Source organism: Myiozetetes cayanensis, unplaced genomic scaffold (assembly GCF_022539395.1).
Source record: "Myiozetetes cayanensis isolate MyiCay16 unplaced genomic scaffold, myiCay2020 scf20-37, whole genome shotgun sequence".
NCBI classification, from domain to species: domain Eukaryota; kingdom Metazoa; phylum Chordata; class Aves; order Passeriformes; family Tyrannidae; genus Myiozetetes; species Myiozetetes cayanensis.
In genome coordinates this window covers 1,013,468-1,035,333 of record NW_026087412.1, presented here as the reverse complement: position 1 = coordinate 1,035,333, position 21,866 = coordinate 1,013,468, and the positions used below count along the sequence as shown (strand labels likewise).

Here is a 21,866-nt window from a genome sequence, read left to right as displayed (position 1 = left end):
GGACACCCCCGGTGTGAGGGACACCCCCCCGCGGTGTGAGGGACACCCCCGGTGTGAGGGGCACCATGAACGCGGCGCAGGGCACGGTGGGCAGCGACCCCGTCATCCTGGCCACGGCCGGCTACGACCACACGGTGCGGTTCTGGCAGGCGCACAGCGGCATCTGCACCCGCACGGTGCAGCACCAGGACTCCGTATCCTTGCCGGGGCTCGGGGCAACGCGGGGCGGGCCCGGCGGGTGCTCCGTACCGACCTTAACGGCGCCCGCAGCAGGTGAACGCCCTGGAGATCACGCCGGACCGCAGCATGATCGCAGCCGCAGGTGAGCGCGCCCGTCCCGCCGGGCACAGCGGGCACACCGGGCACACCGGGCACACCGGGCACAGCGGGCACGGGGACGGCGCCCACCCCCTGCCCCGTGCTCGCAGGGTACCAGCACATCCGCATGTACGACCTCAACTCCAACAACCCCAACCCCGTCATCAACTACGACGGCGTGAGCAAGAACATCACCTCGGTGGGGTTCCACGAGGACGGGCGCTGGATGTACACGGGCGGCGAGGACTGCATGGCCCGCATCTGGGACCTCAGGTGGGCACGGGGGGCACTGCAGGGCCCGCGTCTGGGACCTCAGGTGGGCAGGGGTGTCCCCTCGTCCAGCCCTGTCCTGGGGCTGTGGGGCTGATCCCAGGCTGCCAAACACGCCCCTTCCTCGCTGTCTGTCGCAGGTCCCGGAACCTCCAGTGCCAGCGCATTTTCCAGGTGAACGCTCCCATCAACTGTGTCTGCCTGCACCCCAACCAGGTGAGCAAACTGGCTCCTTCCGTGGGCTCCAGCACTCAGAAGCCTGTGGAAGGGATCTTCAAGCTCATCTTGTCCAACTCCCTGCCATGGACACCTTCCACCAGCCCAGGCGGCTCCAAGCCCTGTCCTACCTGGCCTTGGACACTTCCAGGGATGGGGCAGCCACAGTTCCTCTGGACAAGTTGTTACTGTGGCTCCTCTGGGTAAATCTGAGGGGCTGCAGAGCTGTATCCCAGCAGAAGATTTTGGGAGGGTGTCTGGGTGGGTGACCTTCCTGGTGGCACAGACCCATGGGCTCTTGGTGGCATTGCAGGACAGGCAGCAGCCTCCTTCTCACCTCCCATCTGCCCCCTCCCTGGCCAAGCTGATGGTGCCAGGAGCTTTGGGTGGCACTGCTGGCAAAAAAAGGCATCTCAGGGCCCACAGCCACGATTCCCATCCCCTTTGAGTTTCACCAGTGGGTTCAGCAGTTGTTGAAGTTGCTGAGCAGAGGAAGGGCTGGGCCTTGGAACAAGGCTGAAGAGAACATGGTGCATTAGCAGGGAAATCAATAGAGATCATTGCAGTGCTAATGACTCTGCTGGGCTGCAGGTCTGGGGCTTTGCTTGCAGACAGGGCAGTGCAGACCCATGTAAAATGCTGAGTAATGAAGTGTTCCTTTGCATTTCATTTGGCAAAGGTTTAATTTTGCAAATCAGGAATTTCAGACCAGATTTGAGACCAGTTATATAGCTGAGGTGCCGTGTTGGTTTGTGAGCAGAACGTGGTTAATTAGTCCAAAGGTGGCAGCATTTCTTCAGGTAGGTCCATGGCTCTGCAATTCCCCCTGCAGAGATGCTGCTCCAGGTATCCCAGAGATTCCTCATGGCCTGGGTAAATTGTGATGGCTTCAGGAATTGCACTTTACACCTGCCAAAAGGGGCTGAGGATTGAGGTGCCCAGAAAAGGCTTCTGTGCAGTCAGGTGAATATGTCAGTGGTGTCTGTGCTCCCAGGTCCAGGATTAGCTGTGCCTGATGACCTGATCTCCTCTAGGGGTTGTGCTGGAGTTGTGGGCAGCGCAGGGCCGTCGATAAAGCCCTGTTTGGGTGGAGAGGTGCCAGCATTGTCTTCTGCTCTGAGCATGGGATCAGAGCCAGGACTCTGCCCTTCAGCTGGCTCTTGTCCTTCCCCTGAGAAGGCAGGAGAGAGAGAAAAAAACCACTCCAGTTTGTGTTTTTCAGGTATCTGTGTGCTCTTGAGTGCTTCAGTTGTTCACTGGCCAAACTGCATCTAAATGCTTCCTCTCAGATGTGCTGAAAATCACTTGGCTCCTGTGGATTTTGTTCGGAGCTGTAGGTGTGCAACAGCCCTGGAATTCAGGCAGCTGCTCTGGGGTTTAGAAAATTAACAAACACTTCTGGGAAGGGAAACAGCCTTTTGCAGAGTGTGACAGGAGTCAGGCCTTGGCTTGCTCTCCGTGCAACCAGTGTGTGGAACAGCACTGTGCTGGGGAGAAAGGAGGCAGAACAGGACCCTGGTGCTTGAAAGCAGAGCAGGGCTCCCCGTGGTGCTGCACAGGCACCATCAGGGGGTCAGCTCAGGGCTGCTGCTCACGGGGGGCTGTTCCCTTGCAGGCAGAGCTGATCGTGGGCGACCAGAGCGGTGCCATCCACATCTGGGACCTGAAGACCGACCACAACGAGCAGCTCATCCCGGAGCCCGAGGTGTCGGTGAACTCGGTGCACATCGACCCCGATGCCAGTTACATGGCGGCTGTGAACAGCTCGGTGAGCTCGGGGACGGCCGCGCCTCCCGCGCCAGCGGCACGGGCACAGCCGGGCTGGGGGTGGGAGCACAGACCCCACTGTCTCTGCACAGGGAAACTGCTACGTGTGGAACCTGACAGGCGGCATTGGCGAGGAGGTGACGCAGCTGATCCCCAAGACCAAGATCCCGGCGCACAATCGCTACGCCCTGCAGTGCAAGTTCAGCCCCGACTCCACGTGCGTGTGGGCAGCCCTCTCCTCCCTCCCCTGGGAAACGCGGCCTTCCCGGGCAGGCAGAGCCCAGCTGTGCCCCCAGCTGTGCCCCCAGCCGTGGCTGATGCTGGCCCCACGCTGCAGGGCCCCAGGGAGCACGCAGGGGATGTGTCACCACAGGGTTGCTCTCAGTGGCGTCCCACTCGTGCTCCCTGAGCTCAGCAAGGTTTGCAGCCACGAGCTGTTCCTGCAGCTGGGATCCCACTGCTGATCTCCAGGAGCAGTGTGAGCTCCTCCATGGAGTCTGTTCAGCTGGAATCTCATAAATCAGACAATACAGGTGTAAGGAGGTGTGAGTGAGTGCAGTGAAAGCAGGTCTCCAGGCCATCACCGGCCAGGCCCGTGGTGACCAGAGCCCTGTGGGTGGACAGCGTGACTGACAAGGTCACCCTCACATGGCTCCTCCTTGCAGGCTCTTGGCTACCTGTTCTGCAGATCAGACTTGCAAGATCTGGAGGACTTCAAACTTCTCTCTGATGACAGAGCTGAGCATTAAGAGCAACAACCCCGGGGAGACGTCTCGGGGCTGGATGTGGGACTGTGCCTTCTCCGGGGACTCCCAGTACATCGTCACAGGTGAGGCACCTGGGCCTGCACCAGCACAGGGCTGACCAGTTGCCGTGGCTGGGACATTGCCACACCTGGGCACAGGTGGGAGCAGCCAGGCTCACATCCTCAGCATGTTCAAACTGGACACCTGTTCAAACCAGAGAGGGGGTCTCCAGGTGGGCAGTTGATCTCACCTGGGATCAGTGCTGCTCGCAGTGTGCAGCGTGGTTGTCCCTTCAAAACAAACCCGTGGTAATTTCCACAGTCACTGCTCTTTATTAAAATCCCAGTTAATACAGAAATGCACTGAGCTGCTCTGCCTTGCTGGTCATCACCAGCCCTAAGGATGGTGGTGAGTGAAGCAAGAGGAAACTATTTCTAAGAAGAAGAAGAAGAAGAAAAGAAGAAGTTTATAATGTAATGCCATACATCCCACTCCTTTTTTTCACTCTTTGTTTCAGCCTCCTCTGATAACCTGGCCAGACTTTGGTGTGTGGAGACAGGAGAGATCAAGAGGGAGTACAGTGGCCACCAGAAGGCCGTGGTCTGCCTTGCCTTCAACGACAGCGTGTTGGGATAACGGGCACGTGTGGGAAGGAGAGGAGCTCTGTGTGTTTTCCTTTGCCTGGCAAGGCAAGGTTACAAGGACTCTCTCCAGAGCCAGGACATGCACTGTACCTGTCCCCTCCCCGATGGAGAGGGCTTGGGCCCTGGCAGAAGCAGCTGCAGCTGCCTGGGGTGAGACCAGACTTCAGCTCTGAGCAGGACATTGCTGAGATGTGTGTGGTCTCCAAGGGAGGGAATGGGACAGGGGACATGATCCCACTGCAGGGAGACAGGTACAGTTGAGCTGGAGGAATGCCTGTGGCATCAGCTGCTGACAGCTTGGTATGTTCTTGTACCCCAAAGTGGGAGAAAAATAAAAATGAGACTTTCTAAGCGATGGGAGAGACTGAGCAAAGAGGAAAGGCAGCTCTTGTCTTGGTTGCAATCCCTTTATTGAAAGTGTTTCACAAAGTGACTTGGAGAGCTGCTCTCCTGAAGCCAACCCCAGCAAATGTAACCACCTTGTGCTGGACAGGGCACGGAGCCCCAGAACACCAGCTGCTCCCCGGGATTCCTCTAGGCCTGGGGCTCCTAATTCCTATGGATGTGGCAGCCCTAGGGCAGAGCTGCAGGGAGTGTCTGTGCTGCCAGTGCTGAGCAGAAGCCTCTTTGTTTCTCTAAACCCTCCCGAGGTGCAGCGTGAAATCAGCAGGAGGCTCTGGGGATGCTGTGGGTGTTGCCTTCCTTGTGGAAATGGGAGGCTTTTCAGGAATCCAGTTCAAGTATGTAGGGCAGCAAGAGGGCATCCACGGCTCAGCACTTACTCAGGGAGGTAATAGAAGCAGATAGAGACACAGATGTTGCTTGGAAAGCAGATGTCAATGCACAGGTAGATCAGCCGCTGCTTCCCAGGACCTGCCAACGAGCAAGGAGAGGAGCAGGTGAGAGGAATGCTTTGATGCTGCAGCCACGAGTCCCTGGGGAGGTGAGCGAGTGGAAAGCCTCAGGGAGCGACCTTCCTCATTAAAGCTGGAGCTGACTGACAGCTCGGCAGGCTGCTCGTGTGAGGATGGAGGTGACAAGGATTGAGGCAGCAGTGTCCCAGGGGACAGCTCTGTGTGGTGGCTGTGCTCTGCAGTCGGGCTGTGCTGCCCGGGGTGGGGGCTCAGAGCCCATCCCAGCCAGGGCAGGGTGTGGGTACGAGCCAGCACAGGGGGATGGTGAACAATGGTTTGATTTTGCTCTAGAGGTCACCTGTCCCTGTCCTGGGCCTTGGCAGCCTGTCCTGGGATGCATCAGCTTTTGTGCGGCAGAGCCTGATCCTCTTAGAGCGCGAGAAAAGCTTGTGCTTCCCCTGCCAAGGGGACTGTGCCACTTACCCTGCCCTCTGTGCACCCAGAAGATGGCTGTGTGCTCACACAGGCCCTGCACAGCCTCCCCCAGGCCCTTGGGCTCCACCTGCTCCCCCGCCACGATGCCCAGGAACTCGCGGTAGTACTTGGTGTGGTTGTTGTGACGGAGCAGCTGCTCGGCCTGAAAGAAACATCCCTGTTAAATCCTCCCGAGGATCCCCCCAGCAGGAATTGCACAGAACTTGGGGCTGACTGTGCTCCCCCGGGCTGGGAGAGCCCTTTGCCCTCCTCCAGCCCTGCCTGGTGTGCTGGTGGTAGGGAATCACCACTGCAAATCCCCCCAGGAGAGGGCTTTCCGTGAGCCAGGACCCCGTGCAAAGCCCAGTCTGTGCCCCCATCCCCACAGCTGTCCCCCCATGGCCACAGCAGTGCTCACCCTCTGCTCAGACGTGTTGAGAGCTGCCTGCAGGGTCTGCAGGTCCCAGGGGTCCATCCTCTTCAGGTAGCACGTGCTCTGCTCCACGGGCTTGTAGCACACGTAGCCCTGCCAGACAGACAGCCCTCAGAGCGGGCAGGACACGCACCCACAGCTGAGGAGCCCCAAAAATGGGCATTCCTCCTCTCCCTTGCATTGTCTTTCCTGACTGAAGGTGCAGAGAAAGGCACCAAGCAGGTGTTCTTCCAGGCCCACACCTCGTGCTCCCGCCCCAGCAGCCCGGGCTGCTCTGAGCACTCGCCCAGCCCCAGCACTCACGTTGCTGCCGTCGAACAGCACCACGGCGCTGAGGTTGCTCTGCGAGGTGACGTAGTAGGTGACAGTGCTCCTGGACTTGTCCACCAGGGCTGTTTGGTTCCTCAGGGGGTCCTGCTGGCCCTGCAGCGTCAGTCGGGCGGGCTGGGAGCCAGCCTGGGCACAAGGAGCGGGCAGGCAGCACCCACCGGCAGCTGCTCGTTCCAGCATCTCCCACCAACATCCCCCCCCAACGCCCTGTGCTGGCCCCTGCTGCTCACCTGGAGGGTTTAGGAACTGAGAGAAGGAAGCCCTGACTCACAGGAAGGATGATCTGCTCTCCATCATGCAGGGCTGGGGAGAGGCACCAGTGCCCTCGAGCCAAAGGCACCAGGTGCTGGAGGAAAGGGCCAGGGGACTCCCAGCCACTGCCACAGCCCTGCCTGCAGCCTGCTGGCACCTTCCTGCCTCCTCCAGGATGGGATCCAGCCAAACCCAGCCCTGATCTCCCCCTGCTCATCCCTGCTGGGAACTGCTGCCCACACAACCTGGGGCTGTGGGCAGGAGGGGCTTCCTGCTGGATTGGGATCCCTTACCTGGGCAGAGCTGGGGGACAAGCTGAGAACCCCCACCACGCTGATGCCAACAACTGCAAAAAATAACAAGGCAATGGACAGGCTGATCCAGAAGGTCCTGGAGGGAGCTGGGAGTCGTGCTGTGGCCCTCCTGTCCTGGGAACCGGGCAAAGGAAGGAGAAACAGGAGTTAAAATTGACCCTTTTGCCAATTCTTCATCATCAAATGTGCTTCCTGCTCATGACACAAATGCTTGTGCAAACTGGTTGCAGTGCAGAACAGCCAAACCCTCACAACACCTGGAATAATGGCACTTTCATCCCACAGTGCTGGAATTCCAGATCCCACATCCCAGTAACCAGCACTGCCACAGCCAGAGAGGCTGCAACACCCCCAGGGCAGGGTTGGAGCAGCAGCTTTCCACACACAGGGAACAACAAATTAAATTATTTGGGTTTACAGCAGAAGTCCCCAGAGGAGCCGTCAGCACTGGAATCAGACCCCATGTGGATGTGACCCTGCTTCCATGCCCCTCCCTGTGTTCAGTTGTGTTGGATATTCTTGCTAAGCTGCTCTCCATGGGACCAAGCAAAAGAGCTCAGCACTCCTGTGACACTTCTCTTGGCTCTATTAATTTACTTTAATTCTCATGTTAGAGCAATTAAATTTAACTTCATGGTACATAACGGGATTTTTACAAAGCAGAAAATGTGCTTTTGATAATCTCAAACACAAGCCACTCTTAAAAAATTAACCTGTTTCTCAGTTCTCTGAAGAACTGAGGGTTAGATGTGCTCCAACTGCACAAGTTCATCCAGCTTTGGGCAGTTACAGATCTTAGCTGCAAATGGGGAACTTCGAGATTATTCCCCCAGAGAAGCAGTGAGTTAAAACTGCACATATCTGAAATCCTATTGATCCAAACAGAGCAGAGCCCCAGCCCTGCAGTAACTGGCAGGATTTCAATAGCTAATGGAATTCCCTCAGGTGGGAAAGGTGCACACAGAGCAATCCAGCAGCTCCCAGCCCTGGCAGCTCTGGGCTCAGGCTCACACTCATCCCCTCTGCTGCCTCAGGCCAGGCTTCCTTGGCACTCTGACCTGTTACCCGACAGGTTTAACCCCTCTAAGTTCCAACCAACCCAGCTGACAGCCAGCTGCCTTACAGGAGCTGAACTGGGGGTGCTGAGGATGAGCAAAACCTTACCAGGATCCAGAGGAATGGTGGGATCTCAGCCACTTCAGAGCAGAATCAGGCAAGCACAGAGCAGGGGCTCTGTCTGTGATAGAATTGTGGAATCCTGGAATGGTTTGGATTGGAAGGGACCTTAAAACCCACCAGTTCCACCCCACTGCCATGGGCAGGGACACCTTCCACCAGCCCAGGTTGCTCCAAGCCCTGTCTAACCTGGCCTTGGACATTTCCAGGGATGGGGCAGCCACAGCTCCTCTGGTCAACCTGTGCCAGGGCCTGCCCACCCTCAGAGGGAAAGATTTATTCCTGTGATGGCAGTGGGAAGTCATTCCCAGTTGTCTGGTCACACCCTTGTCCTAAGTCAAGCCCCAGAGGAAGGACAGAGCCAGCCTTTGCCTGGGATTTGCTGGGAACAGGGATACTCACTGCAGGGGCAGCAGGGTCGGCGCCGTCCCCACCCTCCATCCTCCTCTTCAGGCGAGGACCTGGCTGCTGCCGCTCTGCCTCCTGCCCACGCACAGACTGGGCATGATCCCGGCTCCAGGCACACCTGGGAAACCTGAACGTGCATCCAGCAGACATAAATACCCGTCCCTGCAGCCGAGGGGCTCCACGGGAGCTGCAGGTGTGCCCGGAGCCGCTGTCAGTGCGGCCCTGTCCCGCAGGGAGCCACAATCGGGGCTTTGTGCGGCCCCGGGGCTGGCAGGGCCCAGGTGGGGCTCATTGAGGGATCGAATGGCAGGGGACAGTGGCAGCCTGCCCTTGGCAGCGGCTGCTTCCACATTTCAGCAGCACTCTGTGCTCTGCCAAGGCTGATGCCGCTGTCCCAAGCTCAGACACCCCTGCCCGCCTGCAGACAGGGCGCTGGCACAATGTCCCCGTCACCACCTGCGCTGCCACCCGTGTCCTGCCCTGGAAACACCCCAGGGAACGGCATTCCCAGATCCCCAGATCCTGAGCAGTCCAGGAGCCTCAGCTGGGACCTGCCAGCCAGACACAACCAAGGTGTGGAGACAAGGAAGAGCTCACATTCCTTCAGGTGGTGTCTACCCAGGGAAAATGCAGCTTTGGGATGTTCTCCTACCAAGCATGACCCAGGGCTGACCAAACTGGCTGAAGAGAGCCCACAGCAAAGCTGGAGGGAGACTTTGGACAAGGGCCTGGAGCGACAGGACAGGGCGGAATGGCTTCCCACTGCCAGAGGGCAGGGTTGGATGGGAGACTGGGAAGGAATCTTCAGGCTCCCTTCCAAAGTGCATCCCTAACTCCCAGGGTTCCCACGGCACAGCTGCACCAAAGCTTGTGGAGACGAGACCACAAAATGAGACAATACAGGGAGAGCAGGTTTGAGAGTTTAATGGGAATTCAAGTAGAGGATTAAAAACCGTTTGGAAGTCGGTAGAGAGTTCTGAAGCACGACTGACACCACCACCAGCATGTTCCAGCATCCCTGAGTCCAGGCAACGGCTCCCTCGGCCAGAGAGAGCCCTCGGCAGGGCAGGGCTGCCCGAGGCAGGCTGGACCTCTCCTGACACATCCTGACAATGAAAGCACCAGATCCAGGGGCTGAATCCAACGACACACGGTCACATTGGACACGACCTGCGGTGAATCCACACTGTCCATTCCCACGTCACCCGCGTCAAGGGCAGGTTCTGCCCGGGTGACTCCACACAGTCCTTCCAGCAGAGACAGGAGCGGGGAAGAGATTATCCACAGTTCCTGGCACAACTCCAAATTACAAACAAACAGCCTTTCAAAGGATCAGCCAACACTCTGGGAACCCCGAGACCCTCTGGACCGCAGGGTTATTGCTGTACAAACAAGGTGACAAGTTACCAAGCAGGAAATGGCATCAGCACTGCCACAGCTGGACAGCACGACAGGAAGGAAAACCAGTGCTAAAATTGAACTGCAGATACCGGAATCTATGGAACAGAAGCGTGTTATTTGCATATATAATCTTCAGTTAATTCTATAACGCAAAAGCTTTCACAGTGGGTTCAGCCAGCACAGAATCCCACCCCATGGCTGAGCCCTTCACCCCACCCACCCCACCTGGAGACCAAACTGAAATCATCCCTGAGCGAGCCAGCCCTCCTCACAGCCCCACCATGCCCAGTCCCCCTGGAAGGAGGAAACCTGGGGTGGGAAGGAAGCACGTACCATTGCCACTCACAGGAGCCCCTGGGGAGAGCTGCCCTGGGCCCCACACCCATCCAGGGACTGAGCAGGACCTGGGGGTCTGCACCTAAAGCCAAAGCAAGCGGCTGTGTTGATGCTGAGGGAAGCACAGAACTCGGTACGGATCGATCTGGGTATTCCTGGGAAGCAGCAGGAGTGGAGGACGGTCCTGTATGGCTACAGACTCTGCATGCAGGAGAATTACAGCTACTGTCACCAGTAAGTACATTCCTCTCATCCTCCCTCCTGGGAAGCAAGATATATTATCATAGACTCTGCTTAAATTTATAATTTAAATATATTCTGCTCTGTCCTTGGGCTCAGGGAGTGCCTGTGTGTATGTGCTGTACACACACCTGACCCCGCACAGACACAGTGTGCAGCAGCCACGGTTTGGATTCGTGTGGGACCATCCCCACCTGTGTCACAGGGGCAATCTGCAGTGGTCAAACGAAGGAGATGAATTTGTTTGTGACTTGACATGGGGCTGTGCCCTGGAACACCCCTGAACAGGGCCCCAGGGGGAAAAAGAATCATCCCCAGGGCAAACACCAGCTCCATACCACCACAGTTCCTGCACATGCCGAGAGTCATTTCCCTGAACAAACCAGGCTGAGCCCCAGCCCAGCCTGGCCAGAACACAGCCCTTCTCCTCACATCAACCAGCTCCACTTCCCCAGCCCAATCCAGAGGACTCTGTGCCGTGGAGCATCACTAACACTGGAGAGATTTGTTTATAACTAAAACCAGCCCCAAGCCCCAGCCCTGGGGGCCACTGCAATGCCCCCTTTGTTCCAAAGTGCATTTCGAGAGCGAGATGTAAACAGGATCATACCGAGAGGACAGAGGGGTGAGAAGCTAAGGGTTGCTAACTCCGGGGAGTACCTAGTGAGGAGGTGACCGCCCCGGGGGCTGTCCCCGGGGCAGCGCTGCCCCGTTACTCGCCCGGGGCCGGCAGCAGGTCGAGCAGGTCGGCGATGCTGTCGACGTAGTAGTCGGGCACCAGGCTGTGCCTGGCGGGGCAGTCGCTGTCCAGGTGGGCCTGGACCTCCCCGAGCGCGGTGACGCCGGTGAGGGTGAGCAGCGTGGTGAGCCCGCAGCTGTTCCCCAGCAGGATGTCCGTGTCCAGCCGGTCCCCCACCATGATGGTGCGGGCGGGGTCCACGGGGAACTCGCTGGCCACGCAGTCGAACATGAAGCGGTTGGGCTTGCCCACGATGAAGGCCTCGCGCTGCGCCGCCGTCTCCACCGCCTTCACCAGGCAGCCCGTCCCTGGGGACACACAGCGGGTCAGGGCCAGCTCGGGGCTCCAGCACCCACACCCACCCACGCTCTGGGGACACAGCAGCTCGGCTTTACATCACGGGGACAGCCCAGCCCCAGCACGGGGGCACGTGATGCCTCTTGGGAGGCTGGAATTCTGTCCCACATGGAGTCAAAAAACGACCCACTGTTCCCTGAGTAAAGGCTAAGCACGGATTCTCCCTCTTTCAGGGGTGCTGTGAGGCAAAGTCCAGGCTCTGGGACACCTGGGCTGCCACACAGAATCCCAGAATAGCTGGGGTTGGAAGGGACCTCTGGAGATCACCCAGGCCAACCCCCTGCCCAGGCAGGGTCACCTGCAGCAGGTGACACAGGGGCTGTCCAGGTGGGGCTGGAATGTCTGCAGAGAGGGAGACTCCATGGCCCCCCTGGGCAGCTGTTCCACTAATCTGCCACCTTTCATGGAAGGAAGCTCTTCCTCATATTGAGGTGCAGCTTCCTGTTCTATCAACACAGCACTGAGGTGTGATGATTCAGGGCTAAGCACGGAGTCCCGCAGAGCCGGGGACCGGGACCACCCCCTCCGCCCCCCCGCCTGGCGCACCGGGGATGGCGGCGCCGCCCTCGAGCGGCAGCCGGTGGTCGCGGTTGGTGCCGACGAGCAGGCAGTCGGGGTTCCGCAGCAGGTACCGCAGCGCCTGGCACAGCTTCGCGTAGCTGAAGTGCTCGTCGAAGCCCACGAGCACGGCGCCCACGTTGGGGTCGAGCGGCGCCTGCGCCCAGTCGGCGGGCGCGGGGCCGGGCAGTGCGGCGGGCCCGGGCCCGAGGTGCGGGATGCCCACGGCCTCCAGCTCGGCGGCGAGCGCGGGCCCGCCCAGCACGTAGGCGGCGGCGCCGGGCGGCAGCGCCTGGCGCAGGTAGCGGGCGGCGCAGAAGGCCGAGCCGAAGATGTGGCGGGGCTCGGCGGGCGGGAAGCCGAGGCGCCGCAGCTTCTCGGTGTAGGCCGCGCGCGTCCGCCCGCTGTTGTTGGTCACGTAGCACAGCCGCTTGCCCGCCGCCGCCAGCCGGCCCAGCGCGGCGGGCGCGCCGCTGATGGCCGCCTCGCCCCGCCACAGGACGCCGTCGCAGTCGAAGAGCAGCGTGTCGGCGTTGGCGAGCAGGGCCCGCGCCGCCTCGCCCTCCAGCCGCCGGCAGCGCCGCGGCCCCGCCGCGCCCGCCATGACCGCCCTGAGCGCCCTCAGCGCCCCGCGCCGCCCATTGGCCCCGGGCCCGCCCCCCCGGCCTCCCCATTGGCCGCGCCCCGCACGGGCCTCGTCTCCATTGGCCGGCGGTGCCGGCGGCCACGCCCCCCACCGGAGCCGGTCCCCGCCGCGCCGCCCTCCCGTCCCTGCGCGCTGCGCTCCCATTGGGTGCCCACACCGAGGGCCCGCCCCCCGCGCGCTGCCATTGGCCGGGGCCGCGCGGTGCCGGCGGGCGCTGTGAGGTTCCCGAGGTAACGCGCGGGGTAACCCCGCGGTAACTCGCCGGAGACTCCCCGGTGACCCGTCGGTAACTCGGCACGCTCCGCTCCGCCGGCTCGCGGCGCTCAGAGGTCGCCGCGGGGCGCGCGGGCGCCGTGTCCCAACACCGCCCACGGGGCGCCCGGAACCCCCGCGCGGCGGGGCGCGTTCCCCGCCGAGCCCCGTCCCGTTGTTATGACGACACGGCCGTAAAGCCGCCATCTTGCGGCGCGTTGCGACACGGGGGCCGCGATGGCAACGGGCGCGGGGCCGGCGGCGCTTACGGCAGCCCCGGCCGGGCCGGGCCGGGCCGCGGCCCCCGCGGGCCCCGCCGCGCTGCTCGGGCTCCCGCCGCCCTTCGCCGAGCAAGGTACGGCCCGCGCGCCGCCACGGCTTCCCCAGGGCCCGCCCGGCCGCGCCGGTGCTGCCTGCGGGGCTGGGGATCCGTGTGTCCGCTGGCAGCCCCGGCGCGGGCAGAGCGGCGGCTGTGGGTGTGCCGGTGTGCCGGTGTGTGGTGTGTCAGTGTGTCGGTGTGTGGTGTGTCGGTGTGCCGCTGTACCGCTGTGCCGGTGTGCGGGGCTGGGCGCGGGGGGATGCGGGGCGGGGGGCACGCCGCCGTGTGTGACGGAGCTGTCCCCGCAGACGAGGATGACGTGCACCGGTGCGGGCGCTGCCAGGCCGAGTTCAGCTCCCTGCAGGAGTTCGTGCAGCACAAGCTGCAGAAGGGCTGCCAGCGCCCTCCCGACGCGCTCCCCGCGCTCCTCGGCCACGAAGGACAAAAGGTGACAGCGGCTGCTCCGCGCCGGGGCTGCACGGAACCGGGATGCGGCGGCCGGGGGGGCTGGAGGGGCGGTAACTGTGGGTAAAGAAAGCAGAACCTGCCTGCTGAGGCGGTCCGTGTGCCAGCAGGGGGTTCCTGCTGTCGAGGAGTCCATCACGGTCGCCCACATTGTCGTTGAAGCCTCGTCCATAGCAGAGGAGATCAGCAGTGCCTCGGCCATCGTAGGTGAGCTCTGAGGGGCTGCCTTTGCCCCCCGGGGGGTTTGGAGCCTGGTCCCTCGTCTGTGTCCTCCTCTGGTGGGGCTGGGTTGTGGTTGTTGGCTGTGACACCTCTGTGGCACTGGGATTTGGGGCTGGCTGTTCCCTCAGAGCTGAGAGGCATCCCCAGGCCAGCTCTGCCATTTTCTGCTTTAGGATCAGGGAGTACAATCCCAGAACGGTTGGGGTTGGAAGGGACCTTAAAGATCATCCCATTCCACCCCCTGCCATGGGCAGGGACACCTTCCACCAGCCCAGGCTGCTCCAAGCCCCGTCCAGCCTGGCCTTGGACACTCCCAGAGATCCAGGGGCAGCCACAGCTTCTCTGGGCAACACCTGTGCCAGGGCCTCACCTCCCTCACAGGGAAGAGCTTCCTCCTAAGATCAAACCTAAATCTGATTTCCTTCAGCTTAATTAATACAAACAAATAAATTAGATTTACAAGCTGATGCAATTTAGATTTAAAGCTCCATTCCAGGAGTGCCCCCTTTAATACTCACACTGCAATAACCGGGGGGTTGCAAAGACTGGAGCTGCAGATTTGAAGTCCCTTTTCCCCTCCTCTCTGCACGAAATGCTGGAACTGTGACTTGTTTGGTTGGGTAAAGCCCTGTCCTGTAAAGAACCCAAGTGTCTCCCCACCCTTTTCCCAGGCAGTGGGCACATCAAAGAAGTCATTGTAGCAGGAGACCATGTGTTTGAGAGCGCAGAGGGGCCCGTGGACGGGGAGGTGGCCGAGGAGCAGGGCAGCCCTGAGGAGCAGGAGCAGGACGTTCCCAGCGAGCTGCTCAAGGTGAAGCTGCAGGTGAACAAGGAGGGCCGATACGTGTGCGGGCTGTGCCAGAAGACATTCAAAACTGTGAGTACCACCTCTGCTCCTGGGGCTTACTGAGGGAGTTGTCAGCTAAGAGATCTCAGAAGGAAGGAGCACGAGCTCCTCTGCTGGCTGCTGCACCTCCCACGGGGGAGTTCTGCTCTCACAGGGAGCGCTGTTGTTCTCCGTGGTTGAAATATAAAACCCTGAAAGCGTTTGGAAAATCTCTTAGAGGAAATTCTTTCCCTAGGCCAGCATCCTCAAAGCTCACATGATCACTCACAGCAGCAGGAAGGACTATGAGTGTAAACTCTGTGGAACTTCCTTTAGGACAAAGGGGTCTCTGATCCGACACCACCGGCGCCACACCGGTAAGGGCTCTGCAAATAAGAGTTCCTCGTTGCTGGAGCTGTGGGTGGTTACCCGTTTGCCTTCCAGGGGAATTTCTTTTGCTTTCCACCTTCTGCTGAGCTGAGGCCATTGAGCTCCCCAGTATTTGGGGTGCTGGGAGGCAGGGGAAGGTTCTGGGATAAGCCCAGCCCGTGTGCTGTAGGAAGCTGAACATGTTCTTCCAGCAGCCTGAGACACAGAGCTGATCCTGGCAGGGCATAATGTTGTTGTCTTGTCATTTCCAGATGAAAGACCTTACAAATGCAAGAAATGTGGGAAAAGCTTCCGAGAATCAGGAGCTTTGACTCGGCACCTTAAATCTCTGACGCCTTGCACCGAAAAGATACGCTTCAACATGACCAAAGAAATAGTTGTCAACAAAGAGGATCTGCCATCAGGTCAGTGATGCTGTCATGACCTGCCTTGTGTCTGATAAAGCCAAACCTTCCTGCACTTGGAATATAAATTCCTTCCTGCACAGGTTGCCCAGAGAAGCTGTGGCTGCCCCTGGATCCCTGGAAGTGTCCAAGGCCAGGCTGGACGGGGCTTGGAGCAACCTGGGCTGGTGGGAGGTGTCCCTGCCCATGGCAGGGGTGGGACTGGATGATCTTTAAGGTCCCTTCCAACCCAAACCATTCCCAGATTCTCATATATGAATAAAACCCCCAAATTCGATGGTATTCACTTTATATTCTTTATACAGGAAAAAGTAATTTATAGAGCAAAACCATTACCCCGAAGTGCTTGTGGCCAGGCATTGAGTGAGGAATGTGGGAGAATCTGGTTGACAAGCGCTCCCTGTTCTCAGGCTGATGTTTTGTAGGGCCCAGGGAGCTGAGGGGTGGCCGCTTCCCCTGTGGCTCACGGTGCTGCTTCCCCTCAGGCTCCTGCAGCTCCAGCACAGACACCGTCCCATCAATAGCCAGCGAGTCCATCGAGGCCTCCCCCGTCATCCACCTCGTGACAGATGCAAAGGGCAACGTTCTCCATGAAGTCCATGTCCAGATGCAGGAACTTCCTGTGGTGGATGGAAAACCCCTGGACCCAGACGTGAGTGTCGTTTCTGTTAAACACCTTTGTGTGTTTTGTGCAAAGAACGTTTCACCTGATGAACAAAATCTTCGTGGGGGCCGAGAATAAATCTGAGTGTGGCAGCTGAGTGGTTAATTAGGTTCTTTCCCACATGGGCAGGCGCTGTGCTCTGACCTGGGCCCATCTGCTGCTGAGCTGAGCAGTGTGTGTACATTACAGGGGTGTGGAGGATGAGGGCATGTTTTTGTTGACCATTCCCTGCTACCAGACTGTGGTAGGAGCAAAGGCTTGTCATCCCTTGGCTTTTCAGAGTACAGATCCACCTCGTGTTCCTCCCCAGTCCAAGATATTCCCTGGCTGATCTTTCAACCCTGTACCCCACAGCGTGTGACTGTCACAGCAGGGTTGCTGTAAGAAAGGGCAAACTGTGGATTTGCTGTGCCAAACTTCCTGCTTGTTCCTTCAGCAGTCGCATCCCGAGGAGCTGCCCTGTGAGGGGGAAGTGAACAGCGAGAATCTGCTGAGGCAGGCCATGAGGAATTCGGGAATTGTGATCGAGAGAGTTGCTGTGGAGGAGGTGCAGAAGCCGGATGAACCTGCTGGAGCTGCTCCAGAACTAGAAGTGGTGGAAGCAGAAGAGGAACCATGTGGGGAACAGTGTGTTAAATTAGAAGAAGCACAGTCTGTATGTTTATATTCCATAAATAGATTATTTTTTAATCTTCCTTGCCTGTATTTGGTTGTGGGCAGCACTGCTGGCCTCACAGCCCCTGTGTTGTCTCTCTGGTCCCTGGGGCTTTCTGTCAGACTTCATAATTACACTTGACACGTGTGATTTAAGTGCAGTCTCTCTCAGCAACAAGAGATCTCTTTTCTTGTGGAAGCTGGAGTATTTAAATGTGAATTTGGGTAGCAATCCTTACACTGCTCACCAGTGCAAACAAAGTGAAGCTTTACCCTTTCCTCTCCAACAGGCACCTGCAGAAAGAACCAACGGGTACAAACGGTACATCTGCCCTCACTGTAACGAAGCCTTCAGTGAAACTGCTGCCCTGGAAACACACATCAAAAGTCACACAGGTAAAGTTGTGCTGACACGTGCCATGGCTTACAGAGCCACTCTGAGCAGCGTTCATGTATGAATGAGATAAAGTTCAAGAAACACAAGGAGCTGCTGGAGAGGGTCCAGGGGAGGCCACAAAGGTGATGAAGGGTCTGGAGCATTTCTCTGATGAGGTTCTGGGCCTGGTTAGTGTGAACAAGAAAAGGCTGAGAGGGGATCCCATCAATCCATACAAATGTCTCCAAGGGGGGTCAGAGGATGGTACCAGACTCTGCTCAGTGGTGCCAGCGACAGGATGAGGAGTAATGGCTATAAACTAAAACACAAGGAGTTTCACTTCCCCATGAGGCAGAACTCCTCTCCCTGGAGGGTGGCAGAGCCCTGGAACAGCTGCCCAGGGGGGCCGTGGAGTCTCCCTCTCTGCAGACATTCCAGCCCCACCTGGACAGTCCCTGTGTCACCTGCTGCAGGTGACCTTGCCTGGGCAGGGGTTTGGCCTGGGTGATCTCCAGAGGTCCCTTCCAACCCCAGCTATTCTGGGATTCTATGAAAGCCCACACATGCAGATGAAAATACAGTTCCTCCCCTTGTCTGGGTTAGTTTTTGGTCAGAATTCCCTTCCAGCCCGTACTGGATCCTTGCTGCTGCTGGTTGTCCTGGACCAACCACGCGCTTTCTCTCTGTGTCTCTAGAGTACAAGCCTTTCAAGTGTGAGGAGTGTGGCAAAGAGTTCACCAAGGGCTACCTGCTGAAGAAGCACCAGGAGGTGCACGTGAACGAGCGGCGGTTCCGCTGCGGGGAGTGCGGGAAGCTCTACAAGACCATCGCCCACGTGAAGGGGCACCGGCGGGTGCACTCGGACGAGCGGCCCTACCCCTGCCCCAAGTGTGGCAAGCGCTACAAGACAAAGGTGTGTCCCAGACTGCCCTCCCAGAGCCAGGGCTTGGGAGAGCTCAGGAGGCTTGGCTCCTGAAAGAGCCACCTGCCGCTTACCTGGTGCCCAGAGAAGCTGTGGCTGCCCCACACTGGGCGTCCCCCTGGAGGCTGAGGTGCCTCCTCGCTGAGCTTGCCGCGCCCCTCAGGAGCCCTCCCCTTGTTCCCCGTGTGTGCAGAACGCGCAGCAGGTGCATTTCCGCACGCACCTGGAGGACAAGCCGTACGTGTGCCAGTTCTGCAGCCGGGGGTTCCGGGAGAAGGGCTCCCTGGTGCGCCACATCCGCCACCACACCGGGGAGAAGCCCTTCAAGTGCTACAAGTGCGGGCGCGGCTTCGCCGAGCACGGCACGCTCAACAGGCACCTCCGCACCAAAGGTGAGCTCCCAGGCTGGGGAGGGGGGCTGGGCTTGGCTCTGGACACGCTGCTCTTTGGCTGAGAGGGAGTGATCCTCACGGTGGGTGTGCCCTGGGCATCAGGAGACGCCTGGAGATGGTCACATCAGCCTGGAGAAGGTTGTGTGGAGAGCTCCCGACAGCCTTCCAGTATCTGAAGGGGCCTGCGAGTTCTGTGAGGAAAATGTCTTGAGTAAAGTTCTCACAGATAATCTTGTTTGATGGGATTAGTTGCACTGGACCTGCTGATCCTTTAGCTCCTAAGCATGGATTTCCAGATGCCTTCAGGTAGTGCTGATGGTGTATTTAGGTTCCAAGGAACAATACGAGTTTACTTGAGGGGGAAGTTTCCTAGGAGATACTGAAGTGCATCAGCAGAAAAGAACAGCGACTTAAAATATACCCAGACTCTTCCTGTAGGTTCTTCACAGACAGCTTTTGAAATCCTGGGTGGGTTTATCTTCTGAATTTAGCTGTGTATTTTTTGGAAAAAAATACTGGGGAGCTGCTCTGCTTGAGGCTCAGTTGCCTGGTGTCACAGGGCTTTCCTAGGCTGTTCCTTGGCCTGTCCTGGTGTGCTGAGAGCCTCTTGTGTGACACTGGTTACTTGTCCGTGGCACCCCGTGGAGAGGCCTCGTTGGTGCCCTGTAGCACCTTCCAGGTACTATCTGAGATGGCCATGGAAAGTGATGCTTTTCTGGCACTTCTGGGATTTTCCAGGCGGCTGCCTCGTTGCTATGAAGGAGGTGGAAGAAGTGATGGTGTCTGAGGAAAGCCAGTCAGCCGACAACTTGGCGGCCACGGTGATCTCGGAGGACCCGCACACGGTGCTGGTGGAGTTCTCCTCGGTGGTGGCCGACACTCAGGAGTACATCATCGAGGTGAGGGGCAAACAGCTGCTCCTCTGCAGTGTAGCACAGGATTTGGTCAGGAAAGGGCAGTTGTAGGTGTTCCTCCTCCAGGCTCTCGGGAGAAGGCAGAGCAGCATCACCCCTGCCTGCAGGGCCCTGGCAGTCAGTAGGATTAACCTTCCTTGGAAGGAAAGCACTTGGAGCTTTCCTCACCCTCCTGAGGTGCTGTGTGTGATGGGGGCAGGAAAAGCAGAACACAGGGCAGACTGACAGTGCCTCAGCAGGAGGGAAACTTCTGACCACACCAGATTTTATGGCCTCACAAACTCAGTTCAGCTTTCCCTGTTCTCTTCTCCCATTTCTGTTTAGCTTGTTTTGTCCCAGATAGTCTCTGTTGTTTCTAACAGAGGCTGCCAAAAGCAATGAATTATTTGTTTCACTTTCTCCCCCTTCATGACACAGAGCCAGTTCTTATCCAAGCAGGATAACAGAGCTCAGTTATTGAGTTCCTTTAGTGCTGCCATAGTTTTTCTCCAATAGGAAAAAAATTTGCTGCTTGGCCAAATCCTGCTGAGAGAGGAGGTTCTCTTCCAGTTATTTGTCAACATTTTGCATTAATTTTAAGTAGCTCCTGATAATGGGATTTGGGGGGAATGTCCTGGAGGTCTCCTTGGAGTAGCTACTGCATCATGGGGGGGGGAACAGAAGGACTTGTGTAAAAGATCTGAGTGAATTATATTTTGGTAACAAAGGATTTTTTTGTAACAACTTAAAAAGGGAATCCTCTCATTTTGTCTTTCAAGACTTCTACTGAAGACATGGAGACCAGTGAAGCTACTGAAATAATAGAGGGAACCAGACATGAGGTAAAGCAGCCACACAAACTGTGATTTTGGGGCCTTGGCATAGATGAAATGAGTCACTTTTAGTGGCTGAATCATGCCAAACCCAAGAGAGATGGAGGAGGACTTTGGACAAGGGCCTGGAGTGACAGGACAAGGGGAATGGCTTCCTACTAACAGAGGGCAGAGCTGGATGGGATATTGGGAAGGAATCCTTCCCTATGAGGGTGGGGAGGCCCTGGCACAGGTTGCCCAGAGAAGCTGTGGCTGCCCCATCCCTGGGAGTGTCCAAGGCCAGGTTGGACAGGGCTTGGAGCAACCTGGGCTGGTGGAAGGTGTCCCTGCCCATGGCAGTGGGGTGGGACTGGATGGGCTTCAAGTTCCCTTCCAACCCAAACCATTCTGGGATCCTCTGACTCCACATCAGACCTGGAAACACGATGGGGCTCATTCTGTGCCATGCCGTGGGCACCAGGCACTTCCCCAGCACTGCCTGGTAAACACAGCCGGCCTCTGCCTCTGCTGCCCCGCAGGTCGACAGCCACATCATGAAGGTGGTGCAGCAGATCGTGAACCAGGCCAGCTCGGGCCACCAGATCATCGTGCAGAACGTCACCGTGGCCGAGGGCGCCGGCGCCGCCGCGGACGCCGCCGACACCATCACCATCGCCACGCCCGAGAGCCTGACGGAGCAGGTGGCCATGACCTTGGCCTCGGCCATCGGCGACGGCGCCGTCCTCGCCGCCGACGGCGCCATCGCCGCGCAGGAGGCCACGGTCACCATGGTGGCGTCCGAGGACATCGAGATCATGGAGCACGCGGGCGAGTTCGTCATTGCCGCGCAGGAGGGGGAGCTGGAGGTGCAGACCGTCATCGTGTAGGGCACCCAGAACCGGCTGGGGCCTCTGGCCTGGGGGGCTGGGGCAGCCCTGACCTGCCCCCGGCGACAGGACACGCTGGGGCTGGACGGGACAGGCCGGGCCTGGAACAGGGTGGGACAGGACGGGCCCAGGGTGCTCCAGCTCAAAACGAGCAGCGGGAGATGAACCCTCGGCACGGTCCCACGGGGAGAGACTGCCAGGCCACAGGTGACACTCAGTGTCCTGTACAGCGGCCTCGAATTAGGGAGGATCCTGTGGGAATTCGTTCCCTCTGCCCCCAGCACAGCAGTGGTCTGGTTTTTAAAGGATTCAGAAAGTGTGGGGTCTCACAAGAGACTGTTTAATCATATGTATTTAAAACAAGTGGAGAAAACCAAACCTAAGGAATTGTGGGGTGTGTTCAGCACCACTCAAACACTCTCATGCCTTTAACCTCGCTCCTTCAGGCCTCCCAAGGCATGGTACTGCAGTATTATTTGATATCCTGGACAAGTAGCCTTATGTACTGGTCTCTGAATGCATCCTTGTACCCTGCAATGCCAGCCAGGCTGCTCTGAGAGCCAGTCTGGGGGCTGGAAAGCCATATTGTATAGGAATTGGGGTTTTTTTAAACCATATATGAATTTTTAATTGCATATTGTACAGATTCAGCATGTAAATAAATACATTTTTGAAAATAAAATTATTTAAAGTTCTTACTATATATTTTTTTTTTAATTTCTGCTCTGTTACCACACAAACAGAAGAATTTCTGGAAGGAGAAAGAAATGGGGGCTTTTAAACTGTGCTTAAGAAGTGGGGGAGTCACTGCTGTGCTTTGATGTGGCCTGGTCAGTGACTGCAGGGGGGCAGCCCTGGAAACTGCAACTTCCCCTGCAGCAAAGTGCCCAAAACACAGAGAAATGCCTA

At 58.2% G+C, this 21,866-nt stretch overlaps 4 protein-coding genes across 5 annotated transcripts; 2 read left to right on the top strand and 2 right to left on the bottom strand.

Moving 5' to 3' along the window:
• MLST8 (MTOR associated protein, LST8 homolog) lies at positions 1-4,316 on the top strand. The gene is made up of 8 exons (XM_050317161.1): positions 1-194; positions 271-322; positions 429-591; positions 729-804; positions 2,420-2,572; positions 2,664-2,788; positions 3,237-3,400; positions 3,835-4,316. Exons 1-8 carry the CDS (start codon positions 66-68, stop codon positions 3,951-3,953), a joined length of 981 nt encoding a protein of 326 aa, XP_050173118.1. The 5' UTR covers positions 1-65; the 3' UTR covers positions 3,954-4,316.
• Positions 4,317-4,335: 19 nt separating this feature from the next.
• BRICD5 (BRICHOS domain containing 5) lies at positions 4,336-8,586 on the bottom strand. The gene is given in 7 exon segments (XM_050317169.1): positions 4,336-4,834; positions 5,299-5,452; positions 5,708-5,815; positions 6,026-6,178; positions 6,598-6,727; positions 8,197-8,237; positions 8,239-8,586. Coding segments are annotated over 7 exon segments (795 nt in total). The 5' UTR covers positions 8,353-8,586; the 3' UTR covers positions 4,336-4,739.
• A 525-nt stretch (positions 8,587-9,111) lies between these two features.
• PGP (phosphoglycolate phosphatase) lies at positions 9,112-12,511 on the bottom strand. Its single transcript, XM_050317164.1, has 2 exons — positions 11,822-12,511; positions 9,112-11,226 (listed from the first exon to the last, which is right to left on the bottom strand). The coding sequence occupies exons 1-2, from the start codon at positions 12,435-12,437 to the stop codon at positions 10,892-10,894; spliced, it is 951 nt and encodes a 316-aa protein (XP_050173121.1). The 5' UTR covers positions 12,438-12,511; the 3' UTR covers positions 9,112-10,891.
• A 453-nt stretch (positions 12,512-12,964) lies between these two features.
• On the top strand, positions 12,965-21,660 carry E4F1 (E4F transcription factor 1). 2 transcript variants are annotated; one of them, XM_050317147.1, is made up of 14 exons: positions 12,965-13,086; positions 13,359-13,498; positions 13,626-13,722; positions 14,409-14,614; positions 14,820-14,940; positions 15,205-15,357; positions 15,843-16,009; positions 16,461-16,676; positions 16,966-17,071; positions 17,747-17,964; positions 18,167-18,365; positions 19,104-19,264; positions 20,038-20,100; positions 20,610-21,660. In XM_050317147.1, exons 1-14 carry the CDS (start codon positions 12,969-12,971, stop codon positions 20,955-20,957), a joined length of 2,313 nt encoding a protein of 770 aa, XP_050173104.1. In that variant the 5' UTR covers positions 12,965-12,968; the 3' UTR covers positions 20,958-21,660. The 2 variants fall into 2 exon arrangements, with proteins under 2 accessions (XP_050173104.1, XP_050173103.1); XM_050317146.1 differs by having other exon boundaries at positions 16,458-16,676.
• The last annotated feature ends 206 nt before the right edge of the window (positions 21,661-21,866 follow it).